Here is a 14242-nt window from a genome sequence, read left to right on the forward strand (position 1 = left end):
AGTTGGAAGCAGAAGAGGAAGAACTAACCAACTACAAGGCGTGGAATCAAAAATTGTAATTGGTTTATTCTACCGCTTCTGCTTCTGACTCCGACAATCTAGTTTTCACTGGATCATAAGCGACAAAGTCATAAGCGGAATGGGAGTTCTGCTTCCGACTCTGTCGGTTTGATTTTCACTAGATCATATTGCTCTACACTTCGACTTCATCAACTTCATCGCTACTGAAACCTAGCAGTTAGGGGCAGCACTTATTTGAGAGTGGTGCTCTTCAAAAAACCTCATGACAATTTTGTAAATGGAAACAGACAAAGTTAACAGTTAAATGTAGTCATTTCGAGCTGAAAATCATGGTAATCCATGGCCCAAGGGCCAGTTTCTCAAAAGCCTCGGAAATTTTTCGGGCCCACACAGCCATTTTTAGTTAACCAGTATTTTAAGACAAAGAGGTGTATATGCCTGAAACTTCTTATATGAAGGGAACCTCTGTTCATAATAAGAATTTGTGCATAAATCAGCTCTTAAGTCATAAGGTTGGAGATTTTGCTGTGGTTTTTCGGGTGCAAAAACGTTTTGGGACCTTGGAGAAACGGGCCCCTGTTGTTTGAAAGCTGCATAGCACTATCTACCAGATAAATCACTATCCAATGGATAAGGGATAACAAAACAAACCACGCTATCCGCTGGATAGTGATTCATCTGGAATGTCATTGTCCATCTTTGAAACAACCCAGGCCACTGGACAGTAAATACTCCTAGAACAATTCAGTCTGCTGAAGCTTCATTAATGAACACGATATTGTTGTGAATGAAAGAGATCCTTATTCAAGGGCGGTGCTCTTTATTATTTTTGCCTTTGTACGTGGCTCTCAATTGGGGGAAACAACCAGTTGGGGAGGGGGGTAGTGCTCAGTTGAGTAAATACAGTAACCCAGGAGGGAACAAGGGTATTCTGGTGATTTTCATTCTGGTGTGATCTCAATATATCACATTGGCCGACATGAGAGCAAAAAGAAAGAAAACTGACTGGAGGCTAGCTTGATAAAAATTATCACCCTTGTATGCAATTTCACAGTGATTTTCACTCAAATTTGCCGTATAATTTTTTTGTTCGTTCTTAATACAAAATCAACACATTTTTCCATAGTCTGCACTCTTATTTATAGCCCATAGAGATAATGTCATGAAATGTTCAAAGCTTAACAGTGAAACAGCTCAACTGTGGCTTGTGGTTCCACTTCAGTTTTGAACATTTAACAACAACTATAAAAGTGTAGACTATAGAAAAGCGTGGTCTGTTTGTTAAGTGACCACAACACAGAACTTCCTTATCAACATTTAATTAAAACAAGAAAAATCAGGAGCTTGGCTCCACTTAATTACATATATAGTTGGTGACTTAGGCTAAATCTCATCAAGTAATTGTGAGATACTAAAAGTTCATCTTGGTACTAAAAGTTCGTCACTATTCTACAATAACTATTACACAGTTGAGATATATATCTAGCAATACAAAGATGTGATAATTTAAAATACTATGAATGTCTCAAATTCAGTTGATTCCTCATATCAGGCACATTTATCTGGTTAATAGAAAGAGATTGGCTTGTTATTATCAACTCAGTTTTGCACTATCTTAATAAAGGGCTGCACCATTAGAAACAAAGGGAGGACAGGTGTGAGGAAAAGTGAGCTCCAAAATTTGTAATTTTCCTTGCAAGCAAACTGGATCATATTTAGATCTAAATATATCTCACTTTTATAAAGATTCTACAGAGCTTGTACACCAAAAAACACATTCCCGTACAGAGCTAAGGATAGGAAAAAATTCATGAATTCATTGAACTATCCCTTCCCTTGATTTTTAATGGTCCAGCCATTTTGTGTATTTTTGAGCGCGCCATTTGCTTTTCAACTCACGAGGAGGACCTCTCAGGAAACACAACAAGTTTTTGATTGGTTAATTTCGATCCTACATCTCAGTCAAGTGTTGTCAACTGTTGTTTTTTCATTCAGTTTGCCAGTTTCACGCTTGTGGGAAAGACCAGAAAATTCTGTTCGCATTTGTTTGAGCCGTGTTTGTTAAGAGAGTAATACTTTCAAAGGTAAAAAGCTACGTCTTCTTGAAGTCCTCGGAGTTGAAAGACAATTTTGTTGTAAACATGGCGTATGAAGATAAGCCGAAGCACTGGAATTCTTTCCGGCGAAAAAAACAGCTAAGACTAACCGTCATGTCATTTATCTTTCTTTTTGTGTAATTTTTCCTTTGAATTTAGTAGCTCATTAAAGTGTTTTGCCTGAGAAATTTGTGTTGTTTTCAAGTTGAGTTACATTTAAGCTTATTCTCTTAATTTTATTTAGTAGCGAGTGACGTTTATTTTTTCAAAAACTCCGTAAAACCACATCTTACACAAGATGTGTTTGAATGTCAAATTACAAACACAAAAATACATCTTATCTAAGCACCTTGTAATGAAGTTGTCAGGCTACTTCATTTAAGCTCAGAAAATCTTCATTTAACATGATTCGGATCCTAAAGCACAAGTCACTGCGATGAAAAACTGTTTTACATGGAATTTTGTATTTTACAGAGTTTCTGTTTTGTTTTCTGCACTCGGTTACACAACAACTACAATCCTAGCAGTTTGTTTATTCGATTAAGCTTGTTAAAAGACAATGGCAATCATTTCTAAACAATTTAAATGAAGACTTCGCAATTGTGATTAGCCTGTTTAATTTGCTTTTTAGCTTTATTTGTTACTTTATAATTCCCAATGAGGTCTAAGCTGCGTAACTTATTGCTATTTACAAGAGCATTACTTAACTGCTTTACACCTTCATCTGTTATTTTATTCCTAACGAGGTTTAAGCTGCTTAATTGACTATTTATAACAGCATTACTTAACTGCTTTACACCTTCATCTGTTATTTTATTGTACGCGAGGTCTAAGCTGCTTAATTGACTATTTATAACAGCATTACTTAACTGCTTTACACCTTCATCTGTTATTTTATTGCCAGCGAGGTTTAAGCTGCTTAATTGACTATTTATAACAGCATTACTTAACTGCTTTACACCTTCATCACCTATGTTATTTTCCATGAGGTTTAAGCCCCGTAATTGACAATTACTATTGTCACACAACTTTACAATCTCTACACAACCCAACGAGCCAATGTTATTATTGTACAAATTTATGAGCGAAATTTGTTGAACGCGGTTAAGAAAATGAACCACTGCTGTACAGTCAACAGGTGCGAGGCGACAATCAGTAAAATCTACAGCATTAAATCCAATCTTTTCTAACTTACTTTGAACAACTGAACCTGATTCATTGGTTTCGTAGATACACTTCATTAATGTCACCGCTAAATCTTTGTCGCTGCGAGTCGGCCAACAGGTAACTGTGCGTTCCTCCAATGAATAGTCAACAATCAGCTCGCCTTCATCTTTCTTCCCTGTTGTCTTAGGAAGAAGGTCGGTAAATATGTCGATAGACTGCTCACCAAGTAGACCACCGACAAACTGCAAAACGAGTTGCCATTCACTATTGTCGATGTGGTCAGCAACGAATCTTCTCAATTTTCTTCCTTTCATGGTTTCGGTTATGTGCTTGGCTGCGAGGAACTCTTGCATGGTGAGGTGAATGAAACAGTATTGAGCTTCGCCGGTGAAGGCGTCAAGTTTACGATCTGGTAGGCGATGAAAAAGGGCGCTATCAACTAAATGCTTGGGAACTTCCTTTTGTCCAAAGATTAGTCTTTTTTGTGTCAGCCCATCGAAAGCAAGTTTGGCCAGTGGCTTGATTTTCTTTTCCACTTTAGGAGGCAAATGTTTTGAGTTAATGTCCTCTCGACGAAGGTCTTTGTCGCGATATTGCTCATCGTGCCGGCAGAAGAAAAATTTCATGGATCTTTGGTAGATTTCTGTGAGATTTGTTGGGAGGCCAACACCAGTTAAACCCTTTTCGCTGTGGAACTTCAGAACTTGCCACAAGCATGAGCAAATTATCAGGCAGTTCACAGGAATATAGCAAAGTGAGAATATGTTCATATTCGTCTTGATGTGCTCCCATATTTTCTTTCCTGCGTCCGCTGTATCTTGCCCTGCATCTTGCGCTGCATCTTTCCCAAAGCTCTCCACGTATTCTTCAACTTGCTGGGATGCAAAGCCAAGAATTTCAATTGTTTTTCGGAAAGAAAGATTTGTAACGTCTGCCACGGCAGTGGGTCTGGTAGTGGTCAGGACGCTTGCTCCGGGGAGGAGATTTCCTTCCACTATGTTGTAGAAGAGAGCAGGGAGAGGCATTTGTTTTTCCCCATTCTTGCAATCGGACGGTTTAGCGACACTTGACCTATTTAAATACTCGTCCAGGCCGTCGAAAAAGATTAGAACTCTCTCGGGATTTGTGAGGACGTGGTTCCAAACGTCATCACTCAAGCGTTCTGTCTCTGAATATTCCGATCTTGATAGAAGATCACGAAGGCTCAGTTCTCCCACGGAGTTGAATTGGCGGAACTTCAGGAAAAAGACATAGTCAAAATTGTTGAACGCTTTGTCTGATGCCCAGTCCCTGATCCACTTAGTTAAAAACAAAGTTTTTCCTATTCCGGGACGGCCGACGATAAGGATTTTCTTGTTTTCGGCATCAACAATTTCTTCTCGTGATATTGGTTGCAAATTTTTCTTTAACATGGGGTAAACTCTCAGTTGTTCCCGTCTATTCCCGGTGAAGTCATGTTCCGCTCTGTTTGGAATAAGAACTAAGTCAGTGTAAACATGATCTAACTTGAGATCTTTAATTCTGCCTTCACCGTGCGGTACTTTAAACAGGGCCTTGAGATCTGAAGGTTCCTCCGTGTATTTAATGATACTTTTCTTCAGGCTTTTGATTAATTCATTGATCAGTGAAAGTTGTTCAGGTGTTTGCTCTGCAGGTGGTCTTGGTAATAAGGGTTCCCCTGGTTCTTGACGACGACTGACAGGTTCTTGAGTGGAAAGAAAAACTGCCAGAAACTGGGAATCTTCGAGAAATTCATTTCCTTTTTTCACTCGTAGTGCCAAGATAAAGATGATCTCAATTAGAATAATAAGCGCTAACACACCATTGCCGACAGTTACGGCATTTATCCAGGAGGTTTTCTTTGTTGCTTGTTGATTGTGACACTCGTACACGGTGCTGTTCTGAATGTTGCTGGTTGATGACGAATTCGCCGCGTGACTGGCTGCTGCTATTTGGCAATGAAAGTCGGCGGGAAAGTTGTCAGGATAAAGAACCCGAGTTTGTAGGACTATAAAAATAATCCCTATCGCAAATCTGCTGGCAAGTTGACAAAAATACGCCACAAACAGCTTGCGTCTTTTGGGTCTGTTTTGTCCTTCAGCATCAGGTTTCTGGCGATTGGCTTCCACGTCATCGACTCTTGACTTTACAACTCGGGAGTAGATCACACATACAATGCCGATGAGAGAAAAGTTAGCAATCACAAATCCATATACAGGAATACCAGATTTGTTGTATTGTTTGTTGTACTGATCCGAACATTTTCCTCGGACGAGGTCCATCTTTTCAAGTTTCGCCCCACAGCGGAAACTGTCACTGTTCTCCATTTCTGCAAAGATGCCAAGCAGGATTACTCCATAAACGATCCAACAAATAACTGCTACGTAACTGATCTTGTTGAAGGTTTTAGGCGTCAGCAAGTCCTTGAGATGTTCCATTTTGTATATGAGAGTTCTCGTTCACTGGATCTGTTTGAAAGTAACATCACTGATTAGAATGAGGCGTGGAAATAGATTGAACATCGCATATTATAGCATTGTATTTAGTCACGAAACCGGTTTCACCTAATCTCTCTCTTTTTTTTCTGTAAGAAAGTCTTATTTTTAGACTGAGGCGAAACGCTATTAGAGTGTTGTTTTTGTTTTTGTCGTTTTTATTTTAGCCATTTGAGTTTGAGCCGGTTCTTCAATTCCATTGTTTAACTTTTTCGTAGTATGAAAAGATACAAACAACAATACAACCGAAGATGTTCTGGCACACGGAACTGTGCCGTAATAAGAAGACGAGCTCATCGTGAGTTTCAATGTTTATCAGAGAAAAGAGTTAATTGTGTATTTAGAAATTAAAAATTTCGGATATTTGCAGTAAAAAATCCTTGTGTTTTTAGAAAGAAAACAAGTCCAATTTTGTGGTAAAAATATGAGCTGTACACAATGTGGTGTTTAAAATCCTTATTTTTACGGTATAAATCCGAGTTGTATGTATTTAAAACTTAAAAAAACAAGTCGTACATTTTTTTTCGAAATACCAAACCTCTGGTTTTTGATATAAAAATTCAAGTTAAAAAGGAACCAATTGTCAAGAAATTAATATAAAAAGAATCACAACTACTTTTTCTGGCGCGTGGCTTTCGCTTAGCAAACAGTGCGGTAAAGAAAACAAAGCTATTTTTGAACACAGTTCTGAAGACTAAAAACCGTGATAATAATACATAACATAGAGACCGAGTTAGTTAACATCATTGACTTCATCAGCCGAATGGTGTCTCTTTGGTTGAACTGCTGTGATTTCGCAACTACTTTTAAAACACTTAAAATTAGACATACTACACCAATTTTGTACCCATTATATTGGCCTCGTCTATCATCTGTTTTGATTTTGAGATGAAGCAGTATGCGATGAAATAAAATTTATCGGCGTTAGGGTTCACTCTGGCTGATTCCTAAGAACTTAGTTATGTTGGTTTGATTTTCACTTGTGTTTTCAGTTGAACAGAGCGCCGCTTTAGTTTATACCTTACCGAGGCGAAACCTTAAAAGCTTAATTGTTACTTGCATAAAACTGCAATTGAATTTTCACCAAACGTTTGCTTTTCAAAGTAATTTTTAATCGCATTTTCTAGAGTATTATGAAATAACTATGAATAAAAACTAAGAGTCAATCATATAATCATGTCAAACTTTCGACGTCAATTCCTAGCGTGTAATAGAATGTCGTGGAGTGAGACGCCGTTATAGAGACCATCGCGTGGCTTGAAACTGATAATGAACAATTGAGTAGGTTAAAGTTTCACGGTTTTAATGGCTTGGCGCTGAATGCGCTTGGCCAAATCAACATGGCAAATAAACAGCCAAGCACGGAACGGTTTAGACCTGTTACAGCAGCTATTAATTTGAACCATTCTACTAACTACTTGAAAAAGCGGACAATAGAACAGCTGCCAGTTATATTGTTACTCCCGCTGATTAGCCTCTCTTTGGGCGGGTTACTCAATCTTTCCTTTCCAAAGAAGGTCTGTGCAGTAGGCTACACAGCTATCGGAATCATTTAGCTTTCTTTTAATAAAATTCCTGCACATCTAGCAGTTGTCATATGATTTAAATAGACAGGATCTTAAGTTCTATAGTTCCGCCTCAGTAATATATAGAATATCATTTACATAAAACTGTAATTCAAATGAGTTCTTAACCAATTGCTTATGCCTTAGTACCAAAGTGCGTAGTTTTTGCAGCAGAGATTTTCGCCCTTATTAGTCACTTATGCTCCCAGTTAAAGAATCAGTGCGTAGTTAGTTACGCTCATTATGTTACTCCATTAAATTAGGCAAAGTTTTCGCAAAATGGAATCAAGATAGCGACTAGGAAAGAGAATGATCTTTATACAATAGTTTCTTTTCTGGTCAAAGATGTTATTTGTACTGAGTCTATTGAATTCGATGAGTAACGAAGATTACAGTCGATGATTGGTAGTCAGTAAAGGAGAAACTAGTTACCACAATCGGTCAACACTAAATCTCTGAGTTTTTTTGTCTTCCAGCAAATCCTCTGAGAGTAGTACTCAAAAGCTGAACGATTAACATATCAGGAGCTATTGGTTACTGATCATTTTGCTCTACTCTAGAAATGTATCCTTAAAACGTCTAAGAGCTACAATTGTAGGAACGTGATCGATAAAACTCACAACAGCTTCCAAAGGTTTGCAGAAGATTTGTGCTTATAGCGATGGGTAATCACAGGCAATGTGGTATCACAAGAATGCAAAATAAAAGAGAAAACAACTGATGTTGCTAATATGCCAATGTTTGGAAGTGATAACGAAAAATTTCTTGACGGAACAAACATGTTTGATGGTCCAAATATTGTCAGACAGCAACGCTTTTAAAGCACCTAAACCGCGCTACACCTAAATTCTTTAAACTAGCCCCGAACGTTTCAAAATAGAACAAACCTACATTTACAGATGTCAAAGGAAGAAAAACGGCAGCAATAAACTGTGTGATTCACAACAGAGGAAAAGTGACTAAAAGATGAAGGGACAGCTTGAGGCGAGGGGTGTATATGAGTGGGTGATGTCAGTTAAAGAATGTCTGTTATTTCCTATCTCCTTCACGTGGCAATAAGAAGTTTCTCGAAAGTTCTCAAAGAAAGCCGCAATTAAACAGGAACAAGTTGTCTCTCAGTCAAGAATTAAATCGACATATCGTAAGTACTGTTTTTACTGGGGCGTGGCTCTTACTCGGAAAACATCACGGAGAAACGAAGGAAAAACTATTTACGACTACAGCAACAAGAAAGGGTGAGTGTCTTTCGTGCAATCTGACGAAACTTCTTTGATACGCGAATGATTTTTTTTTCGATAGTTTTGGTTACTGAGATTTGGGGCGGTAACACATGAAAAAATATGTTGTAATATAAAACCGTCCAGAAATACAAATATAAGTAGGCTGGCAGTTACACATTCCTTCTGTAAAATTATTTAGAGTTGCATCAAACACTGATGAGGAAAATAACGTGATCGCCGAATACAGAAGTTGCCAGATAACGTATCAAAAGCTATTGGTTCCATGTTAATGTTGCTCCACTCTGAAGAATATATTCTGAACGCTTCTAAAAGCTTTAGTTTGGCAACATTTCGGTTCTTAAAAGGATTCAAAAGCGATCGATATTAAGGCTTTTAACTGCTTCCTTCGCTTTGTAGAATACTTGGGTTTATAGCGATATACAGAAACACAGCCAACGCGGCGGCTTTATTACAAGAGTCTTAGATCAAAGAGCTAAGAATGTTCGCAAGCGATGACGGAAAACTCCTAGCTCGATGGTCCAAATATTCCCAAACAGCACTAATATACGCTATACTTAAACTCTATCCAGATTTACAATAAAAGTTCAGTTTAAAATAAAGAAACACGAACCTGCATCTGAAGATATCAAAGACAGCAGCAATACACTGGTAAATTCACAACGAGACAGGAATATTCAAGAGCTTGAAGACTAAAGATGCAAGCAACGTCTGTACCGAAGGGCGGATGACTTCTTCTAATAAAGTACGGTTTGTTTAACCTCAGAGCAAGCCTAAAATAATCAGAAAGCAGTTGTCAAGAATTAAATTGACATTTAGACAGTTTATTTTTAGGGGCGCGGCTCTTGTGCGGCAAACATCACGGAGAAACAAAGCAAAGCTATTTAATTACACCACAACCCTGAGGACTTTAGACCATAATACATAGACATAGCAACATCTGACAAAGCTTCCTTGATACGGGGATGTTGCTTTTCAGTAGTTTTGGCTACTGTGATTTTGAACCAGAACACAGGGAAAAAATACTTAAATGTACGATAGTAAAACGTTCAAGAAATACAAAGATAGTAAATTGGACAGGCAATTACACTTTCCTTCTCTAAAACTATTTTACAACTGTGTAACTTGCTGACGGTTAAATTAGGCATGCCAAAACAAATGGAGCAGTATGTTTTCCAACAAAATTTTCTTGAGTTCAACTTCACTTTGGCTAATTTCCAACAACTCTGTCAGTGAGCGTCTTTGCGGGTACTTCTGTCAAAGGTGAAGTCGCGACGATCTTACTGATTAGAGATTAAAGAGAGGTTTTTGACATAAAGCATCCACCAGTGTTCCGTCAGAGCCAAAAGTTTTGAATATATAGAAATTATCATTCGTCTGACCCACATTCAAAGATCAGAGAAAATCAAACAAAGAAATACCTTGAAACAAAGAATTAAGCTGAAGGCGCATCTTAATATATTTCCACAACATATGTGTCTCACTATTAGTGTTTCACTGTGAAGTTTGATGATGATGATGACGATGATGGCAATGTAGGTTTTCAATGGCAAAAAGTCAAAATATGCTTTTCAAATACTAACAGCGTTATTGACGCAAATCAATTCTAGATAAAGGTGCTAATTCCTTGCGTGTAATGGAATGCCAAGGAGTGAGACGCTGTTATAGATACCTTCGCGTTGTTTTAAACTGATAGTGAACAATTGCAAAGGTTAAAGGCGAACGGTTTTAATCGATTGTCGTAGAATGGGCTTGGCAGGATCAACATGCCAAATAAACAGCCAGGCACGAAACGGTTTAGAACTGATACAGCTATTAATTTGAGCCATTCTACCCGGCACTACTTAAAACAAGAAAGACGTTTAATTGTCCATATATTCTCAAACAGCAACGCTTTTGAAGCACTAAAACGCTACACTTAAACTCCCCAGATTAGCTCTTTCTTAAAAAAATAGAAGTAGCCTACATTAAGAGATTTCAAAGAAAGGAAAAGTGCAGCAATGCACTGGGAAATTCACAAGAGAGGAAGGAATAGTAAAAGATGAAGGGACAGCTTGAGGCGAAGGGTCTATATGGGCGGATGACGTTAGTTAAATAATGTCTGGTATTTCCTGTCTCCTTGGCAATAAGAAGTTTCTCGAACGTTCTCAAAGAAAGCCGCAATCAAACAGGCACAAGTTGTCAAGAATTTAATTGCCACATCGTAAGTATTTTTTTGCAATCTGACGAATCTTCTTTGATACTCGGATGATTTGTTTTTCGATAGTTTTGATTACTGAGATTTGGCGGCGGAATACTTCAAAAAAACAAAAAGTTTAACTACACCCCTCCAGAAATACGAAAATAAGTAGGCCAGCAATAACACATTCCTTCTGTAAAATAATTAAGAGTTGCATCAAACTCTGATGGGGAAAATGACGTCTTTGGAGAAAGGTTTCAAAAGAATCTCAGTGATAGCTTAAAAAGGTAGGCATGAAAATGATCTAATTCACTTTCGAGCGGTGATTCTGATCTGTCACTTGCCTCTTTTTAGCAGCTAGTACGAGTTTACAAGTTCAAAAACACACATCCCTCTTCAAGCGTTAGCTAGAAAGAAAATTAATAAATAAATGCTGATAATCCAAAGTTTCAACATCACTGACTTCATCGGATAGTATTTCTCCAGTTGAATTGCCATGATTTCGCAACTTTGTAAGCGACAGTTCAAATAAGCCAGGGACACTCTGTTATATGTTTTGGTTTAAAAAGGGAGCAGTATCCTATTAAAACAAATCATTGACTTTAACTATTCTCAAGAATTTTGCGTCTACATGAACAGCTTTCTTCAGTTTATGTCTTTCCGAGCCTTAAGTCCAAGTGTTAATTACGTGAAACTAAATTATATTTGCTCAAAACTAAACTTTCTGGCGAATTTTTAATCACATTTTCCAGTCTTTATCAATTGCTGATGAATACTGTGAAGCCAAGACCAATCGACGTACTGTAGTTTCGCAGTAGTTTCCGCCCAAACCGAAATTAGCGGAGTGCTATCGTTCGACTTGAATCGTTGGGATGATGAAATTATGTCATCAAGTTCCGACTAGTTGGGAACTGAAAAGAAGGAATTTTATGTAATAGCTTGTTTTCTGGCCAAACATGTTGGTTACACTGATTTTGATGCGAAGTTACAAGATAAGTGGTAAAGAAGAAACTGATTACGAACAAATGACAATCTGTTGGTGAATTAGTCTACCTTCATGTTCACAATTGTCAGGATAGTGAACACGGAATACAGAAATCGCTTTGACAAATCAAGAGCTACTTGTTACCGTTTTAATGTTGCTCAACTCTGAAAAAAATGTATTCTGAAAACATCTAAAGGCGTCAGATGGTTTTGGAACTCGGTTCTTATTAGAATTCAAACAAGATCAATAAAGCTTACAACAGCGAGAGTCCTAGATAAAAGAACAAAATATGTTCGCAAGTGAATGAAGCGATAACGGGAAAACGTCTAAATTAAATATTAGGAAATATTCCAAAACAGCACTATAATACGCTATACAAACTCTATCCAGATTAGCACTAAACGTTCAGTTTAAAATACAAAAACACAAACCTGCATCCAGAGATATCAAAGACAGCAGCAATTCACTGGTAAATTCACAACGAGACAGGAATATTCAAGTGCTTGAAGACTGAAGATACAAGGAACGTCTGTACCGAAAGGCGGATGACTTCTTCTTATCAAGAACGGTCTGTTTAACCTTAGAGCAAGCCTAAAATAATTAGAAGGCAGTTGTCAAGAATTAAATTGACATTTAGACAGTATCTTATTTTGGGGGCCGCGGCTCTTGTGCGGCAAACATCAGGAAGAAACAAAGCAAAGTTTGTAATTACACCACAACCCTGAGGACTTTAGACCATAATACATAGACATGGTAGCATCTGACATAGCTTTTTTGATACCAGGGATGTTGCTTTTCGATAGTTTTGGCTACTGAGATTTTGAACCAGAACACATGGAAAAAATACTCAAATGTGCCATAGCAAAACGCTCAAGAAATTTAAAGATAGTAAATTTGACAGGCAATTACACTTTCCTTCTCTAAAAATTATTTTACAACTGTGTAACTTGGTGACGGTTAAATTAGACATGCCAAACAAATGGAGCAATATGATTTCCAACAAAATTTTCTTGAGTTCAACTTCACTTTGGCTAATTTCCAACAACTCTGTCAGTGAGTGTCTCTGCGGGTGCTTCTGTCAAAGGCGAAGTCGCGACGATCTTACTGATTAGAGATTAAAGAGAGGTTTTTCACATAAAGCATCCACCAGAGTTCCGACAGAGCCAAAAGTTTTGAATATATAAAAATTATCATTCGTCTGACCCACATTCAAAGATCAGAAAAAATCAAACAAAGGAATACCTTGAAACAAACAATTAAGATAAAGGCGCAGCGTAATATATTTCCACAACATAGGTGTCTCACTATTAGTGTTTCACTGTGTAGTTTGATGATGATGATGACGATGATGGCAATGTAGGTTTTCAATGGAAAAAAGTGAAAATATGCTTTTCAAATACTAACAACGTTATTGACGCAAATCAATTCTGGATAAAGGTGTCAATTCCTTGCATGTAAAGAAAGAAAGCCGCTATTAAACAGCAACAAGTTGTCAAGAATTAGACTGACATGTAATCAATATTCCTTTATCATGGGCGTGGCTCTCACTTAGCAAACATTACGGTAAACAGAGCAAAGGCTATTTGAAACACAGCCCTGAAAACATTAGACCTTGTTAACTGATACATGAGAAGAAGAACGAGTTAATGTCTTCATGCCGGGATCTGACGAAACATTTTTGATACGCTGAAGATGTTGTTTCTCGATACTTTTAGTGACTGAGATTTAAATCGAGAGATAAATTGGCCGGCAATGACGACACATTTCTTCTGTAAAATTTTTAAAAGTTGCATTAAACTTTGATGAAGAAAATAAGTTTTCGGGGAACGATTTCAACTAAAACATCTTAAGTATTGCTAAGAAAGATAGTTTCAAGATTTATGAGACATCCAAATGGGTCGGTTTCACGCTTGAATACTGATGAGCTCTTTTTAGCAGCTAGCGCGAGTTACAAGTTTGGAAATGCATGTCCTTCTTCGGACGTAAGCTAGATACAAACTTAAAAAACTAATGCTGTTAATCTAGTGTTGTAACATCATGACTTCCTCAGATCGTGTTCCTTTACGTTAAGCCAAGATTTGGCAACAGTGTTACTGACGATTTAATTAGACATGCTACACCAGTTTTGTACCCATTATATTGGGCTCGTCTATGATCTGTTTTGCTTTTAAAATGAAGCAGTATGCGAGAAAACAAAATTTATTACGCTCTAGGTCACTTTGGCTAATTCTTAAGAACTCTTTTGTGTCCATTTGTCTTTCACTATTTTCTATGAACAAAGTGCTTCAGTTTATTTGTTGCAGAGACAAAACCTGATCGTTAATTGCATAAAACTGCAATGAAATTTTCACCGAGCAAGTGTAGCTTTTTGACTAATTTTTCTCAAGTTCTAGTCCTTACCAATTACCTATGAATACGAACCAAGAGTCAGTCATAATCATGTATGTAGTTTGCAAGAATGTTAGCCCATACCGAAGAATTAGAGCACTCTTTCAC

General features: G+C 37.5%; 2 protein-coding genes across 3 annotated transcripts in view; both read right to left on the bottom strand.

Moving 5' to 3' along the window:
* Positions 1 to 9258, bottom strand: part of LOC110052059 (uncharacterized) — a 52457-nt gene extending 43199 nt beyond the window's left edge. Inside the window, exon 1 of the mRNA XM_089278891.1 lies at positions 9196 to 9258. The gene's annotated coding sequence lies outside the window, so the exon portion shown is untranslated. The remainder of the gene's footprint in view (positions 1 to 9195) is intronic.
* The window catches only part of LOC149097760 (NACHT, LRR and PYD domains-containing protein 12-like), a 52349-nt gene continuing 39431 nt past the window's right edge, over positions 1325 to 14242 (bottom strand). The window contains exons 1-2 of one of the 2 annotated variants that reach the window (XM_089278911.1): positions 9196 to 9311; positions 1325 to 5752 (exon numbers count right to left, since the gene is read on the bottom strand). In XM_089278911.1, the coding sequence (XP_089135037.1) occupies positions 2699 to 5722 (3024 nt within the window). In that variant the 5' untranslated portion in view covers positions 5723 to 5752; positions 9196 to 9311 and the 3' untranslated portion in view covers positions 1325 to 2698. Of the gene's footprint in view, positions 5753 to 9195; positions 9312 to 14242 lie in introns of those variants that run through there. The other variant, XM_089278912.1, reaches the window with a different exon arrangement.

Source organism: Orbicella faveolata, unplaced genomic scaffold (genome assembly GCF_042242905.1).
Source record: "Orbicella faveolata isolate gen_17 unplaced genomic scaffold, um_ofav_v1 contig_47, whole genome shotgun sequence".
NCBI classification, from domain to species: domain Eukaryota; kingdom Metazoa; phylum Cnidaria; class Anthozoa; order Scleractinia; family Merulinidae; genus Orbicella; species Orbicella faveolata.